This window comes from Gastrolobium bilobum, unplaced genomic scaffold (assembly GCF_033153095.1).
Source record: "Gastrolobium bilobum isolate Gb01-03AN ecotype WA unplaced genomic scaffold, APGP_CSIRO_Gbil_v1 utg32472, whole genome shotgun sequence".
NCBI lineage: Eukaryota > Viridiplantae > Streptophyta > Magnoliopsida > Fabales > Fabaceae > Gastrolobium > Gastrolobium bilobum.
This window is the reverse complement of record NW_026898916.1, coordinates 341,796-358,988: the sequence shown is the minus strand read 5'-3', so window position 1 is coordinate 358,988 and position 17,193 is coordinate 341,796. Positions and strand designations below refer to the sequence as shown.

General features: G+C 29.0%; 1 protein-coding gene across 1 annotated transcript; it reads right to left on the bottom strand.

Moving 5' to 3' along the window:
* Positions 1–11,861: 11,861 nt before the first annotated feature.
* Positions 11,862–14,274, bottom strand: LOC133285472 (exopolygalacturonase-like). Its single transcript, XM_061482704.1, has 4 exons — positions 14,149–14,274; positions 13,741–14,046; positions 12,272–12,796; positions 11,862–12,089 (listed from the first exon to the last, which is right to left on the bottom strand). The coding sequence occupies exons 1-4, from the start codon at positions 14,272–14,274 to the stop codon at positions 11,862–11,864; spliced, it is 1,185 nt and encodes a 394-aa protein (XP_061338688.1).
* Positions 14,275–17,193: the final 2,919 nt, after the last annotated feature.

The window sequence follows — 17,193 nt, the reverse complement described above, 5'->3', positions numbered from 1 at the left end:
TCACTAAAGTGGAAGAATGCAATTGCAAATGAAGTATTACAATATAATAATTTATTTTCATATTTCAAATTTATTTTACAATATAATAATTTTGTTATTTTACAATATATTTCTAATCATGCATAATAGTCATCAAAAAATGGTTCGTAAAGCGTATTATGGTTGATTATTATTATTACGATTGTGGAATACCAAGAGTTGCTTTGTTTCGTTTTACAACTAACAGTATTTCAAAATGGCAAACTCAAGCAATCTATCCATTCGTTTTTATAATAATATCCCCTAAAACTTTTAAGATATTGCATTGGAAAATTATTTAGATGGCTTAGTTAAAATTTTTACCTAATTAAAATGAAACATTATTTAGTAGAACTATTTTTTTTTAATAAATAAATATAGGAATGCAATAATATATAAAATCTTCATCCAAACTTTGATGACGTGTCCCTCTCTCCTTCATTCTTAGGTTTGTGTTCACACTTGAAAGAATTTGAAATGTTTCTTCTTTTGAAAATTTTTAAAATTCGAAATTTCAAATTGGTGGGTGGGAAGAATAGTTCAAAATATATAATGGAAGACACATGTATTAATGATCCACTACTTTCTGCATGAGTAGGTGGAAAAGTATTAATATCCCATTACTTTTTGCATTAGTAGGTGAAAAAGTATTCAAATTCAAAATTTAAACATAAAGGTGGGAAAAGAGGTCATAATTAATATTCCACTACTTTCTGCATAAGTAATTGTTAACCCTATTAATATCCCAATATTAATTAACATAATTTCCTATATCGTGAATGATTACCTAGAAGCTATTATTTGGAGAATGTGCACAGACTTCTATGCATGTTTCTCTTTATTTTTTGTATAGAAAATTGTTAAGCCTGTTACTTTATTATTGTCTATTGGACGGGAAAATATTTAACACTTAAAATTTAAACTTTCTAAGTTTGAATTTTGAACTTGGGAGTTGGAAAAAGATTCAGCATTTAATATTGCCCATTACTTTCTGCATGGGAAATTATTAAGCATATTAATGATAATTATTATTATTTCTATTGGGCTTAATTATTATACCTATTAGAATTAATTATAAAACTGGAAAAAATATATGTATAAAATAAATTTAATTTTAATAAAAAATTATTAATTAAACAAAAAACTATTTAAAATTATAAAAATATACTTTAAAATAAAGTAAATTAAAATCTTAACTTAAAATAATGATACAAAAATTAAAAAAAATTCGTATAAAAAACTTTTTAAAAAATACTTAAGATAATTATTTTAAATGTATATATATATATATATATATATATATATATATATATATGTATATAATATAAATTAAAATAAAAAAAATATTTTTTAAAAGTATGTATAATTAATTCTATTATCATGTTGAATTTTAAATTTTAAAATTAAATATATTAGAAAGAAATCAAACTTTCATTCTTTTGATGTAAGAGTGTAATTAACACAATTTCCTATGTCGTGAATGATTGATTACCTAGAAGCTATTACTTGGAGAATGTGCACAGACTTCCATGCATGTTTCCCTCTACTTTATACTTTCTACATAGAAAATTATTAAGACTATTAATAATATTTATTACTATGTCTATTGGGTGAGAGAATATTTAAAATTTATATTTTTTAAATTTGAATTTTGAACTTTATAGGTAGGAAAAGATTCAGCATTTAATATTGTCCACTACTTTTTGCATGGGAAATTGTTAAGCATATTAATAATAATTATTTTTATGTCTATTGGGCTTAATTATTATACCTATCAGGATTAATTATTTTTATATCTATTATTATCTTTCTTGTCTAACTATAGAAAACATAGATAAATAGTAATCATGACGAATCTATAAGAACCTTTTTTGTGGATAAATATAAAAATATATTACATGCTGACATAAAATGCTGACAGTTAGAGATGACAAAATGGGCTCGTCCCACCCAGCGCACCAACAGTTTTTTTTTATTCTTATGTTTATTGTCTAATTATATAAAAAATAGATAGATAGTAATCTAGAGGCAACTATAAGAAACTTTTTCTTGTGGATAAATATAAAAACCAATTACATGTTGGTATAAAATGTTGAAAGATATATGTGGCAAAATGGGCTCGGCCCGATGGGCTGACCCTCTCCGCCCGCCAAACAGGCGAGTTAGCCCGGTCAACATATTTTTTCCTTATGTATACTGCCTAACTATAGAAAACATATATAGATTGTAATCTAGACACAACTATAAGAATTTTTTTGTGGAGATATAAAAATCTATTACATTCTTATATGAAATGCTGACAGTTAAGGTGGTAAAATAGGTTCGGCCCGGAGAGCCGGCCCACCCCGCCCGCCAACACTTTTTTTTCTTCTGATTACTGTCTAAATATAGAAAATATAGATAGATAGTAATATAGATGCAACTATAATAACTTTTTTTGTTGTTGATAGATATAAAAACTTATTATATGCTTATATAAAATGCTGACAGTTAGAGGTGGCAAAATGAACTCGGCCTGGAGGGCCGACCTGCCCATGGTCACCAACACTTTTTTATATCTATTATTATGTTTATTGTCTAACTACAGAAAACATATATAGATAATAATCTAGACGCAACTATAAGAATCATTTTTGTGGATAAATATAAAAAAATATTATATGCTGATATAAAATGCTGAAAGTTAGAGATGACAAAATAGGCTCGGCCCGGAGGGCCGGCCCACCCAGCGCACCAACAATTTTTTTTATTCTTATGTTTATTGTCTAATTATATAAAATATAGATAGATAGTAATCTAGAGGCAACTATAAAAAAAAAATTCTTGTGGATAAATATAAAAACCTATAACATGCCGGTATAAAATGCTGACAGATATATGTGGCAAAATGGGCTCGACCCGACGGGCCGGCTCTCCCTCCCCGCCAAACAGGCAAGTTAGCCTGGCCAAAATATTTTTTCCTTATGTATAGTGTCTAACTATAGAAAACATATATAGATAGTAATCTAGACACAACTATAAGAATCTTTTTTGTGGAGATATAAAAATCTATTATATTCTTATATGAAATGCTGACAGTTAAGGTGGTAAAATGGGTTCGGCCCACCTTCCCGCCAACACTTTTTTTTCCTTATGTTTACTGTCTAAATATAGAAAATATAGATAGATAGTAATCTTGATGCAACTATAAGATTTTTTTTTGTTGATATATATAAAAACTTATTACATGCTTATATAAAATGTTGACAGTTAGAGGTGGATAAATGGGCTCGGCCGGGAGGGCCAACCCGCCCATGCTCCCCAACACTTTTTTATATCTATTATTATGTTTATTGTCTAACTACATAAAATATGGATAGATAATAATCTAGACGCAACTATAAGAATTATTTTTGTGGATAAATAGAAAAATCAATTACATGCTGATATAAAATGCTGATATTTCTCAAATAACCTGTTTGCTTTTTTTCTTCATGTTTATACCTCCACCTTTGTACTATTCAGAGCTTGATAGCAAGATAAATGTGTTGACTTATCAGTGCGATGATTAACCAACGACGGCGACAACAATTTCATTCTTTTTCCTCCGGGTATTGCACGGGTAATTCACTATTGCATGCTAATAGTTAGAGGTGAAAAACTGGGCTCGGCCCGAAGGGCCGGCCCACCAACACATTTTTATAATTAAATTAAAGTTTTATTCTTCTTCTTTTATAATTAAATTCCTAAATATGATTTTAATTTCTGTAAATACAAATTTGTAAAATTCAAAATATTAATGACACAAATACTTGCAAAAAATAAAATAATTATTTATATAAAACGGTGATAGTTAAAGGTTGCAAACTGGGCTTGGCCCAGAGGGCCTGCACGCTCCGCCAGCGAACAGGTTTTAATAATTAAATTAAAATTCTACTATTCTTCTTTTATAATTAAATTCCTAATTCAGATTTCAATTTTTGTAAATACAAATTTATAAAATTCCAAATATTAACTACACAAATCCTTGCAAAAAAATAATTATTTACTATTATTTTGTAAATCTAATTGTAATAATTGAAAGTTCATCTCTGAGATAAAATATAAAATCCTAGACGCAATTATAAGAGCCTTTTTTGTGAATAAATATAAAAATTTATTACATGCTAATTGTTATAGGTGGCAAACTGGGCTCGGCCCGGAGGGCCTTCCTACCAAATATTTTTATAATTAAATTAAAATTTCATCCTTCTTATTTTATAATTAAATTCCTAAATCTGATTTTAATTTTTGTAAATATAAATTTGTAAAATTTCAAATACAAACTACGCAAATATTTGCAAAAAATAATTAATTATTATTATTTTTTAAATATGATTGTAATAAACGAAAGTCCATCTCCGAGATAAAATATAAAAACTTAGATGCAAATATAAGAACTTTTTCGTGTGGATAAATATAAAATTTTATTACATGCTGGTATATAATGCTAACAATTAGAGGTTGCAAAGTGGAGTCGGTCCTGAGGACTGGCCCGCCAATATTTTTTTGTAATTAAATTAAAATTTTGCTCTTCTTTTATTATATTAAACGTAATATTTCAAAAATTTGCCAACTCTAGTACAAAAAGTTGGAGTTAGGTAGCTAACAATATTGATTTAAATAAAATGCAGAGATATATTTTTATGATTTGCATTAACTTTTTGAGACAGACAGACAAACAAATTTATTTTTTTCCCGTGCATCGCACGAGTTATACTTAATTTTGGAGGAGTTTTTTTTTTATGTAGGGTGCTGATTTGTAACATTATCCAAGAAAACTTAACGTTCTTAATGAAAAATCCATGTTATTTAAGGTCAACGTAAAAAAAATAATTTGGAGTCAAATAATGAGCCAAGATATCAAGTTTCAAGTGTTTGAAGCAGCGAAGCTATTGTCACCTCATTATTTAAGTCTTTGGTGGACCCAAATGTAGGTTGTTTTTTAAAAATTTATCATTGTGGGTTCTTTATATTGTTACAAGTTTTTAGCATGTGTATTGATTTGATGCTGTTTAGACACATTTGTTCCTATATAAGCAAAAAATATGACTCATACATAACCATTTGGTTAATTTGCTTTCAACTCCCTTTCAGACAACGTTTTTTGGGTTCTAAAAAAAAATAACCCATTTTTTTGGCTTAAATTAGCACTTCTGGTTGTTAACATATTAGCGTAATTTATTTAATGAGTATTTGCATTTTGTATCGTAGGTATAAATATGATGGTAGAAGAGGATGTCCCTGGTAATTCATAAACACATGAAATCACATGTTTGGTATGTGTTGAACCCATCCCTCCAATAATTGCTACAGAATGACACTGAATTAATAGCATTTTCTTATTATAGGTACAAGGTGATATTTTAATTGCATATTTGCTTGGTCTGTTTGTTACCTTGATTTTATTAGTGGCTGTTATAGTTTGCAATAAGTTGTATGCATTTTTCTTTTTTTAGCCATCCTCATTTTAACAGTCTACTATGGCGTATTTATTTTTTACATAACTCATCAAGTAGATAACTATATTTGATTTGCATAATATTGATCACTCTGGATAGCATATTTTTGTTTATGGTTGACATTTGCAAAGTTCTGTGTCAATGCTTTAATTTTTTCCATCTGAAATATAGAACAAGATAACAACACAGGTTTTTGTAAGTATAAGGTTTGCAGTGTGATTAAGCAACCACGACGGACGACAAATATTTTGTTCTTTTTTCTCCGGGCATCGCACGAGTAATTTACTAGTTATAAAAAGAGTTTGATGTTTGTCATTTTAAATGACACAAGTTATGTCATCTTAGGAGAGAGATAAACACAAGAAATGAAAATCATGAGAGAGAGTGGTTTTTTTTTTTTAAATTTAATTTTAAATAAAAAAATTATTATGTATCTATCTCTCTTAAAATGATATTTTATGTTATTTAAAATGATAAAAACTTTTTCTTATAAAAAATGTGTGTGAACCAGAAAAAAGCACTTCTCAAAAAATATTTGTTCGGATACTTGCTTTTAAAAAAAAAGAAGTCATAAAAAAAGTCAAAAATTTATTTTTTTTGAAAGCTAAAAATTGTAGCTTTTAAAAAAGTAGAAGTCAAAAGTCAAATATTTTTTTAAAATCTTAAATAGCATTAGCTTTTGTAAAAAGCACTTCTAAAATAAGCAAGTTAAAAAAACACTTTTTTTGAAAGCCCATCAAAACAGGCCCTTTTGTTTAAGTAAAAACGTAGAAACTTGTGTTTATACCGTTTTTTATATTTTTTGCACGACATTGTTACCGGTTTTTACTGATAAGAGTTTTTACTTATATTTTAACACGTATTACTTCAATAAAAATTATAAGTTTTTATGTATTTACACTAATTTTTGAAAGTAGTGATTATAAGGGAAATAAAATGATCCACACATAATATGCCAAAACTGTGCCATTTTAACAAAATGTGTTGTTTATAAGAATAGTACAAGAAAAGAAAAAATAATAATCTAATTCAAGTAATTTAGAATATAGCAAAATTAAATTTTCATTAATTCAAATTCAAAAGAATTCTTATTAATTTGATATTAAATTATTTTCAAAAATATTAATATAGATGAAAATTCTGAATCAATATTACATGTTTGGTATAAGTACTTTGTTTGTAATAATGAAAAAATGGAGTGGGGAATATTTTTTGACCATGTTTGATATTAGGAAACTTAAAAAAATTCCAGCAAAATTATTTCCTCATCATTCTCATTTGTAACTACACACTTCAAAAAAAAAATCTCACATCACCCACGGTAATTTTTTTTCCCATGAACTCAGAATCTCATTTTAACTTTTTTTAGACAAAATGTCTTGTTGTTTTATATGAGCTGAGAATCTCATTTCAAAATAATGAGTACTTTGGTAATTTCAGTTCAGATTTTCATCAATATTTTACAATCAACCAAACATATCATCAGTAAAAATAATCCAACTTCTTCGGAAAATTTTTGACTTGCTAAACATATTTTCGTAACTTACTCGGGAAAAAAAAAATTCCACCCTCGCCTCGGAATTTTTTTTCCCAATAAAAAAAATTCTCCCATATCAAATACCCCAATTTAATATTTTTTTAGGCGTTCACAGTTAGGGGTGTTCACGGTCTGGATTGGATCGGTTTTGGAAGCAAAAATCACCCGATCCAATCTTTTCGGTTTGATCATCTAATCATCCATTCGGTTTGAATTTTTTTTCAAATTCGATCCGTACAATCCAATTTTTTTCAGTTTGGATTGGATCTGTTTTCGGTTTTTTGAAAATCCTAAAATTAGTTTTATGATTATTGTGCAAATAACATCTTTGGTATATATTGGCTTTGTAAATTTATTTATTTTTTGAAATACAAAAGCATTAGTAAACGATAATATAGTTATTTTTTTGGACAATGAGATATGAAGCTCTACACAGATAAAATTTTGTTGATGGGATGTGACTAGATTTTTTTTTGGGTTTAGTTGATGGGTTAATGGGTCTTGGTTTAAAAAATGTGGGTTATGATTGGAGAAAGGCCCAAGTAAGTAGAGGAGAATTAATATATTGGATCAGTTTGGATTGGATCGGTTTTCATCAACCCATCCGAAAACCGATCCAATCCAATTAAAATTTGCGGGTTTTTTCGGTTTTCGGTTTTTCGGTTTATTCGGTTATCAGTTTTTCGATTCGGTCACCGCAGTTTGAATCAGTTTAGATTGGTTGATGAACACCACTATTCACAGTGGCGGACACACACAGTTGCCGCTGTCTGCACTTGCAGACACAAGTTTGAGAATTTTTTTTTTCAAAGGGTGGGTGATTTAGGTCAAGTAAAAAAAAGAAAAAAAATTTAGGAAGATTGAAAAGAAAAAAATAAACATAGGCCCAACCATGGTAGTTAAAATATGAATCTTACCTAAAATCAAGGAGGATAAAAAATCATAAAACGTAAAATCCTAACATAAAAAAAATCGTAAAAAATCATAAAATCGTAAAAGTGTTTAGAATTTTAATGAAATCGTTTTGATTAAAAAAATTGTAAAATCATAAAATCAAATATTTAAATCGGGATTTTTACTAACATGGACCCAACCCAACCAACCCCTATAATTCTTTTCTTTTCTTGTTTATATATTATTTAATACATTTACAATTTTCTTAAAAAAAAAATCTTCGCAGACGCTGCCCCCAAACCCCACCCTAAGTGTGCAGTCATAAGCTTTTTTTTCTGGGTCCACCATTGGGCGTTCATAACCCTAATCTCTTCTCTCAGTTCAGATTCTTTTTTTCGATGTACGGATCCAATAATAGCAAGGAAGATTCGAAACAAACGGTTTTCGGAAGAGCAGAGAAGAAGTACAAGCTCTACTACGACGAAGATCAACCAAAGTGCCACTCTTTTAAAAAAAAATCTCAAATGCCACGCGAACAGTACATTTTATCAGACTGCTACGTGACGTAATTCGCTATGATTGGTAACGAATTACGTTCGCCAATGATTTCATGACACGACACATTTTTGTAAAAAAAAAAGCTGACTAGACATAATTCACTATTAGTGATAGAAAATTTGGTACGAAATGTGGCCACATGTCATGAAATCTTTGGCAAACGTAATTCATTATCAGTCGTAGCGAATTATGTCACGTGACAGTCTGATAAAAAATACTATTTACATGATATTTAGATAAAAAAAAAAATTGGTCAGTGTTCCTTACCATGACAACAATGCTTCTTCCAAAAACAAAAAATATTTTATTTTTTTCTTTTAAATGTATGTAGTTGCAGTTTGTTGTGTCAATCAGATTCTCTGATTGCAAATCTATTTCCTCACAGTAAAAAATAACCTAAACCAGTGGAATTAACCGAGGTCCTTGACTTCAATTCTATCTTCAGCGCCATTATCGCAACAATGAGTGAGCTTCTTCCAGGTGTTATAGTTTTTCACGACAAGTTCACGTCTCTGTGTTCTCTTTGCAAAATTGCCCAGGTATTTTTTTTTCTCATATTCTAAAGAAGGAACTGAAATTAACTATACGTTAACAATAGGTGGAAGAAACTTAGAAGAAAAAAGAAATTTAATATTATAACTATTTTTTACTAATAAGACATAATTATAATTAATTGTAAGAAAAGTTGGAGACCCAATATTTAAAGTAAAATATATTATAACTATTTTTTAATGCAAGATATAGTTGTAATTAGTTGCAGGAAAAGCTGGGAATCCAATATTTAAAAGGAAAATATTTTCTCATATTATTAAAAAAATGTTTCCCTCATAGATATATATAGGTGGATTTCACTATAAATTTTTTCTCTCATCTGAATCTCTTTTCTCTCTCTCAATTACTCCCTCTGTAGGAAGTGAAACTAAATAAATAAAAATACTGCAAGATTATGAACACAATTGAAAATCTTGGCTAATGAAAACAATTAATCCACAATAATAAAAACAACGCAGGCTCCAGAATTTGACTACTGTGGTCTGAAATAGCGTTCATGACAAATGAAAGGGAATAAAACTCATTGGAAAAACTATACTGCATTTAGGAATAAAGATAAAAATTTCACGTCTTACCATATTTCTTTGCAATGTGAACAGTAGATATAATGAAGCCTTATTGATAACTGTCAGGAAACACATTAATTCAATGAATAATGTTTCATACTTTTTCAATTATGGTGCATTTCACGCATTTCTCCTTTTTGTTCATAGTTCATGCCAAAAGCATTATCAGCATAACTAAAATGGGTTTTATAATTCTCATTTAACATGAGAATTATAATTTTCCTACACACCTTTCGATTTCCGTGCTGACATGAATCCTACATATAATTTTTTCTAACACATGGGTTCCACATACTTTTTATCTCTACAACATGAAATTTCAATTCTCCTTCAACATAAGAATTATAAAACCCAAAATAAAATATGGCGATACTATACAATCACGAGGTGTGTCTTAGTTGGCAAACTGAGCTCTATGCAGGTGGAATAGAATAAGTCTAAACTTTTACATGTTGTTTTTAGTAATTTTATTTATAAAAAATGATTTTTTATTTTAATATTCAAATAGTTTTTTTTATATAAAAGCAATTTTTTTTAGATCATAATTCAAATGCAAAATAATTTTACTTTTAAAAAAAATATTTAAAAACAATGCATAAAAAATATTTTTTTTAAAAGCTCATCCAAATATGAACTAATTCTAATAATAACTTTCTAGTCTTATAAATATAATTAATTACAAGAATGTAAAAACAGAGTCATCTCGAATTAAAGTGCTAGTACACTTAGAAAGGTACAACTAAAGTGAACGCTATATTATCTTAATTGGCTTTCCAAAAAAAAAAAAATCAGTCAAAAAAATTAACGTTTTGACAAAACAAATTTTCTAAAAAAAAATAACTGGTCAGACTAACTAGTTTTTATCCCAAAATTATTCAATTATGCTTATACATTCAAACTCAACAGATCAATTATGCTTATACATTCAGACTCAACAGATCCTTTAATAGTTTTATTGGGTTTTATAAGAGTTATGTTGTAGGAAAAGTGATTGTGTTATGTTATAGAGATTCGTTTTGCGTGCCGAAGTTTTTTTTTTTTTGCTGCGGGCCCCACAAAATGTTGTGTGTGTAGGAAAAATTTTGTGGTCATGTTAAATGATAGATGATAAACCCATAGTTTTATCATTGAACTTTAAAAATAATAATTTAACAGAGAAGACACCAAATCAGAAGCAAAGCAACAATACTATATAAATCACCAATACACCATGTATATATAAAAAAAATCACCAATACATATGATGCTTCCTAGTTCCTACTACCTAGAGACACACATTAACACTCTTATTCTACCTCTTTACATGTGTGAAGTTATGTGTGCCAACATGTGCCCCAAGCATTATTCATTAATCACACAATAAAAAAGGTAGAATAATCCAGTACAACATGTTCACGAGCATAATTATTGGAGGATCCTACAGTTAGACAAGATAAGAGTTAAATGTAAATTTGATTTGTAATATTGTTAGGTAGATAATTTGTCTCCGGTTAAGTACTTTTAGATAGTTTGCTATAGGCAGATTATTAAGCAAATATTCTCAGCTTTGCTTTATGCGCTCCATAGCTATCCTTTTATATCAGATCAACTTTGTAATACCAAAATTATTAATAATAGAACATAACATCGTATTTAGAATTAAACAATGACACAAACTGAGTCTGAACATTGTTCATTAATTTTAAGGCTCCTACGATGAAAAAAGAAGAAGAAGGACTACAGTTAAAAACAAAAAACAAAATACGGAGTACAACAAACAGGAAGAAAAGAATCAAAGACTAGTAACAGCCCTTACGATCATTGACCACATTATATGGAATGAGAGTAATTGTAAGTTTGTAACCAATGTAGCAAGAGTTTAATACTTATCCATAGCATCTAGTGCAATTGATAGGTCAAGGGGATATAGGTATAAGTAGAGAGTTTAAATTTAATGCAGAGTGAGTGTAAAATATTCCATATAATAATGTGTTACGACTTAAAATTAGATCTTGTGGTTTTCCTTTCACAACTGTGTAAGGTGTAGTTCTAAAAATAACTACATGTAAAAATTATTTTAAGAACCTTACGATTAGTTTCTCGAGTAACTAGAATTCATTGTCCAGTGATAAAAGTGCAAGCATAGAAAAAGGTTAAGTAATAGAAAGAAGTTCTACCGCTGGCACATCGAGAAAACTTCACATTCATTAGAATAAAAATACAACTCTAAAAGTAAAAAGGTAAATCCTAGCAAGCTACTTTAATGAAAGAGCTGCACTAAATGCAGGAAGGTGGAATCTGTTCGCCATAAGAAGCTCCGTTTGCATAGTAACAGAAATTGCTTAAATTTCCTCTGCCACCATGAGGCCACAAATTAATGTCCTCCACCTTTATGTCTTGACATGGCTTATAATTACTGCACTTAAGATCTACACCAACCCCTGTACTGCTACTTCCCAAAATATTTTTGAAAGTCACATTTCTGATTTGCACGTTTGAAGCCACCTGCCACAAAAGTATAGGTTGAGTAATGTATTGCTTTTAACCTTGTAGAGTTGTAGTAAATAAACCTATAGTTCAATAGGTAATCTATTGATTTAATAATTAAAATCTCTTTCAATAAATATAAGAACCTAAAATCAAATTCTGATCATTTATAATATTCGAACATGAATTAGAAAACAAACCTCAGTTTTTTTGCAAGGAGGATATGGACAATATTCTTGATCAATGTTAATGGGATGCTCCACGTTAATCATGAAAAGGTTTTCATAGACAAAATTAGAAGCGTTCAAAGTTTGGTTCAAGGGAGAAGCCCATGTTTTTATTCTAACACCATCAAGGGTGCCAATAAATGTGCAATTCTTGACAACTATGTCTTCTACATCTTCTTCCCCATCATTCTGACCAAGGCTTCCCACGCTAATTCCATGACCAGGACCACAAAACACATCTGAAATCCAGATCTTCTTGGAGCCAGAAAGTATAGCAATGCAGTCATCGCCAGTGCCAATTCTCACCCTCGTGATATTTATACCATTTGACATCCCTATTTTGATACCATCTGTGTTAGGACTATCTCTAGGGGCTTGTAATGCTAACTCTGTGAAAGTCATGTTCTGACAAGCGTATATCACGAAATGGCTGTGTTTGCTGTCAATAGATCGCAAGTCATGGACATGACTGTTGGTGATGAAGTCAAATACCATTGTCTGATCCACAAAACAAGATGTTATTATAACATATGAAGCTAAGAATCTTACAAAATCACTAAAAATTTTAGGGGGGGGAGGAATTTATATTATTATTATGAAAAGATAATGTCACTTTTAGTTGGACGATCACGCTAAGAATACAAAAATACCTATTAAGAAGAATCTAATAAAATTAGAGAATTTTTTGTCAATTTTTTTGTTGGAATGCCAATTTTTTGTTTTCGGTGAAAGTGGTCCAGTACACCCTCTATTTCAATAAGGAACTAGCCTTGAGACCCTACATTTTGTTGGTAAGATCAATTTTTTATTGTTTACCCTCACGCTTCCTGGTGTTATAATTGCACTTTATTTGATTTCTTTAGAATTTTTCTCCCTTAGTTGTTATTTACCAGAAGACGCAGTAAATTAATTAATGCGTTATTTATTTTTAGCATTTGGTCCCAACTAATAATTGATAACTATTAGTTACCTTTTTTTCTTTGCTAACAAAATCAAAACTTAAAATACTTCTCCTGAGTTCTGACATTACAATTTGTATAAATTTTTAATAATTATAAAAAGAAAAATAGATAATCAATCAATAGAAAATCAAATTCTAGACAAATTTGATAGGTAGAGTGAATATGCATTACTTAATAAACTCTTGATTGGGGAGGGTAGCAGACCAAGAACAAAACCTATCATATATGAAGGTTGAATCTGGTAAATAATAGTTATCTCTAATTGGGTGTAATTAACTGATGGAACAATTTTCTTATGAATAACAATAGCATCGCTTGTCTTTCACTTTTTAAAAAGCACTTTCAATTTTTTTTTCTTTTTTAGACCACATGTTGCATGTCATATTAAATAGAACATATTTTCATATTTTAGAAGGGACAAATTTTTGAAGAAATCCATTGAAAGAGAAAAACATAATTTATGAAAGATAAGGAACTTACGGCAGGAAGAGTGGGACAGTTTGAATTCTTGCTGCATTCATTGAGTGGCCAAGCTAAATATCCTTGACCATCCAATGTGCCACCTCCACTCACGGTAAGGTTGTTGACATATCTGAAATTTATCCAGTCATCACCAAATAAATATGGATCAGTTGGAGCCTTCAAAATGCCTTTTATTGTAAAGTTCATTAGACCCTTGCATGGACCAGAAAACATGACTGGGTTGAGTATGTAGGTTTCATTTGGTATCAAAATCCTTGCACTTCCATTCCAATTGCATGCCTCACTCCATGCTTTTAGAAATGTCTTTACAAAAAGAGTAATATACTAGTCAGCTCGTTACAATGAAATTGTAAGGGAAAAAAAGAAAAAAAGAAAAAAAAAAGAGAAGGGAATGAACATGGTTACCGCACTATTGTCCGTCTTTCCATCTGCAATAGCGCCATAATCTTTTACATTGAAAACCTTGCTTTCAAAGTGTGCTTCTGCAATCCAAACAAATAAACACAAGCAAAACATATATTTTGCACCCATCTTTACTTTATTCTCTCAAAGAAAAGAACAGTGCAACTACCAACCCTTCCTCCCCTCAGGAGTTGTTTAATCCAATCTCATGAATTTGTTTTATTTATAGTGAGGTCTTTTGCTTGATGTTGGTTGTTGTAACAACTCAGTAGTAAACCTAGGGATGGATATGGGAAGAATCTCAAAAAGATTCTATCTAGATCTCACTTTCTCAGTCTTCTCCCCAATCTCACTCAATCTCCTTATTGACACATTTCTCTCTACCCCTAGTAAACTTCTATTCTTCCATAATATTAGGTAAGTTTAGTTTCAGAATACACTCGAAGAATAATGTTCTTTTATCTTGGTCTTTTAAAAGCACAATTGAGATTAATTTAATAATTTTTTAAATAATGGTCATAATCAGCAAATGTTATTCTTTCTCCCTCGTGAAAGTTGTGCTGGAGACATACCTTCGGGTAAGGGAACTCGTGAGTGAAATAAGATCAAATAAAATCAAAGAGGTAATAATATTTTATCATTGAAATAAAATCAAAATACAATTATGATTGAAATTTGAATGGAAATTTCAGGATAAAAAAAACATTCAGACAGCTATCTTATTAATTATCAAAATATGAATTAAATTTTAACATTTTTATTTGAAATTTAATAGCAAATATATACGACAAGGAACTTATAATTTGGAATGGAAAAAGTTATACACGGGTAACACATGATATTCACACCACTTGCATGCATGGATCATTTTTTTATAAATTTACTTACTATTTAGTTAAATTTTATGTACTTTTTTTTTTTGATAGACTTTTGTATGTACTTTTACTTGATAGAGTGATGCTTAATTCATTTATATTTTTCTAAAAAATGACGGTGTTGTTTTTAATTCCACTTTTATAAAATTATAATTAACTGTACATGTTCTACTATTTTCAATTTAAAATATCTTCTTTCTAATATATATATATATATATATATATATATATATATATATATATGGGTTAGGATCATTTTATACCAGTGTAAGTTACACTCTCAATTTTATCCAAATTTTTAGTAATGTGAGCCATTGGATACAAGTGGATCAATGGTCAAGATTGAGTGTAAGACTTCTAACTCTTACACCGATGTAAGAGTTAGAAGTCTTACACTCAATCTTGACCATTGATCCACTTGTATCTAATGACTCACATTACTAAAAAATTAGAGCCCTTAGATATAAATGAGATTAACGGATAAAATAAGGAGTGTAACTTACGCTGGTGTAAAATGATCCTGACCCTATATATATATATATATATATTATTTCTGCAATCGCTTAATTTACGTACAGCAATGATAAGTGTATGGTTATAATTTTGATAAATTGTCAATGCAACAGTGCCACTTATGAAATACTGTCACGTCATTTAATAAGTTTGGTAAATAAGAAGTGAAATTCATTAAATGATGTGATCATATATTATATATTAAATGATAATATAAGAATAAAAAAAATCGGATAGGATAATAGACGAATTACCAATAAAAATAAAATGAAAGGAATATCTCGTGATACTCTATATTTTTTTCATTCCTTTCATTGGGAAGAAAAAAAAAATATGATTACTAAATTTAAGAAAATTAACCACATACAGATTTCGCCAATTAAATTTCATAACTTCCGGAAATAAAACTAGAATTATGTAAATGGGGAAACATAATATTTTAAGATTGAATGTCTTATGATCCTAATCATCCTAAAATAGGAAATAAATAATAAAAATAAAACCAACATACATAAATGAGGAAAAAACTAAAATAAATCAGAATTGATCACATGGAGAATTATGTGTAGAGTGTAAATACGCCACATTATCTATTAAAGACTTGTATGTTAGCCTACCTCATATAAATTTTGACGCAGCCTACTTAGTAAAATAGAGTAAGCTTCCCCTCCCAAAATATAAAAAACATGCCACATATCTATTTTAAAAAGTGAAGTCTTAAAAGTGTATTTAGTGTCACTTGTAATTGTACTCCCATTGATAAAGAGTGTTTTGATCAATAACTTATTAAGATTGCAAATGTTAGGTTGAATGCTCAAATGTGCACAAATAGATTTATATTTCCATAATTTTTTATTGAAAAATATTTTGAAGACATTAATTGATAGTTATAAGAGTTGTAAATGTTTATTTTTCTATTATGATTTTTTAAGCAATTCGTATTTGATTTATTACAATTTAAAATATTTTTATTTTTAAAAAAATAAGTTAGGTCAGGCTTAAAATTTAGCATCCATCAAAATAATAGGCCAAGTTAGATCCAAAATATTTTTGATTCTTTGCCTATTTAAAACTAAATTATAACCTATTTAAACCCTTGCCGATAATAATATTTCGATGGTTGAGACAGTACTCATTTTCAATATGATAGCAAGGCTGAAGTGTTTTCTATTGTCATTTGATTTCTTTTAAGGTTCGCTATTTACTGCAAGATAAGTTATCTGCAGTAAGTTTAATACGACGTCGTTTTAGGCAGAAATTATGGTGTTTTTGTAATTTTAATTTATTTCAGGATTATAATAGTCTTTATATTTATAATTTTTTAAGATTTCAATACCAAAACAACATCATTTTGAAAATAAATGCAGATAACTGCAGAAACATTTTTCCTATGCACTACAAAGTATTATTCAAGTTACCTGCCAAATTAAGTGATCAAGCACTCCATTCCATTCATAAGTGTCTCATTGCTAATTGGTAAATAATAACTGTATTAGGTATTAATAAATTACCATTATTATTATAAAAAATACTCAACGTTAATTATATGAAAGTTTAAAGCATTAATGACTTATTATTTTTACAGGGAAGTGCTCAACATTAGTTATAAGGGAAGGAAAATGATCCACACATAGCATGCCCGCATAAGTAAAACTGTGCC

Excerpts from the sequence above, each read along its gene's own strand:
- LOC133285472 (XM_061482704.1), bottom strand. The coding sequence starts at position 14,274 with ATGGGTGCAAAATATATGTTTTGCTTGTGTTTATTTGTTTGGATTGCA. Across the intron at positions 14,047-14,148 it reads GAAAGACGGACAATAGTGCG|ACATTTCTAAAAGCATGGAG; the intron begins GTAACCATGTTC and ends CTTTTTGTAAAG. Across the intron at positions 12,090-12,271 it reads CTCCTTGCAAAAAAACTGAG|GTGGCTTCAAACGTGCAAAT; the intron begins GTTTGTTTTCTA and ends CTTTTGTGGCAG.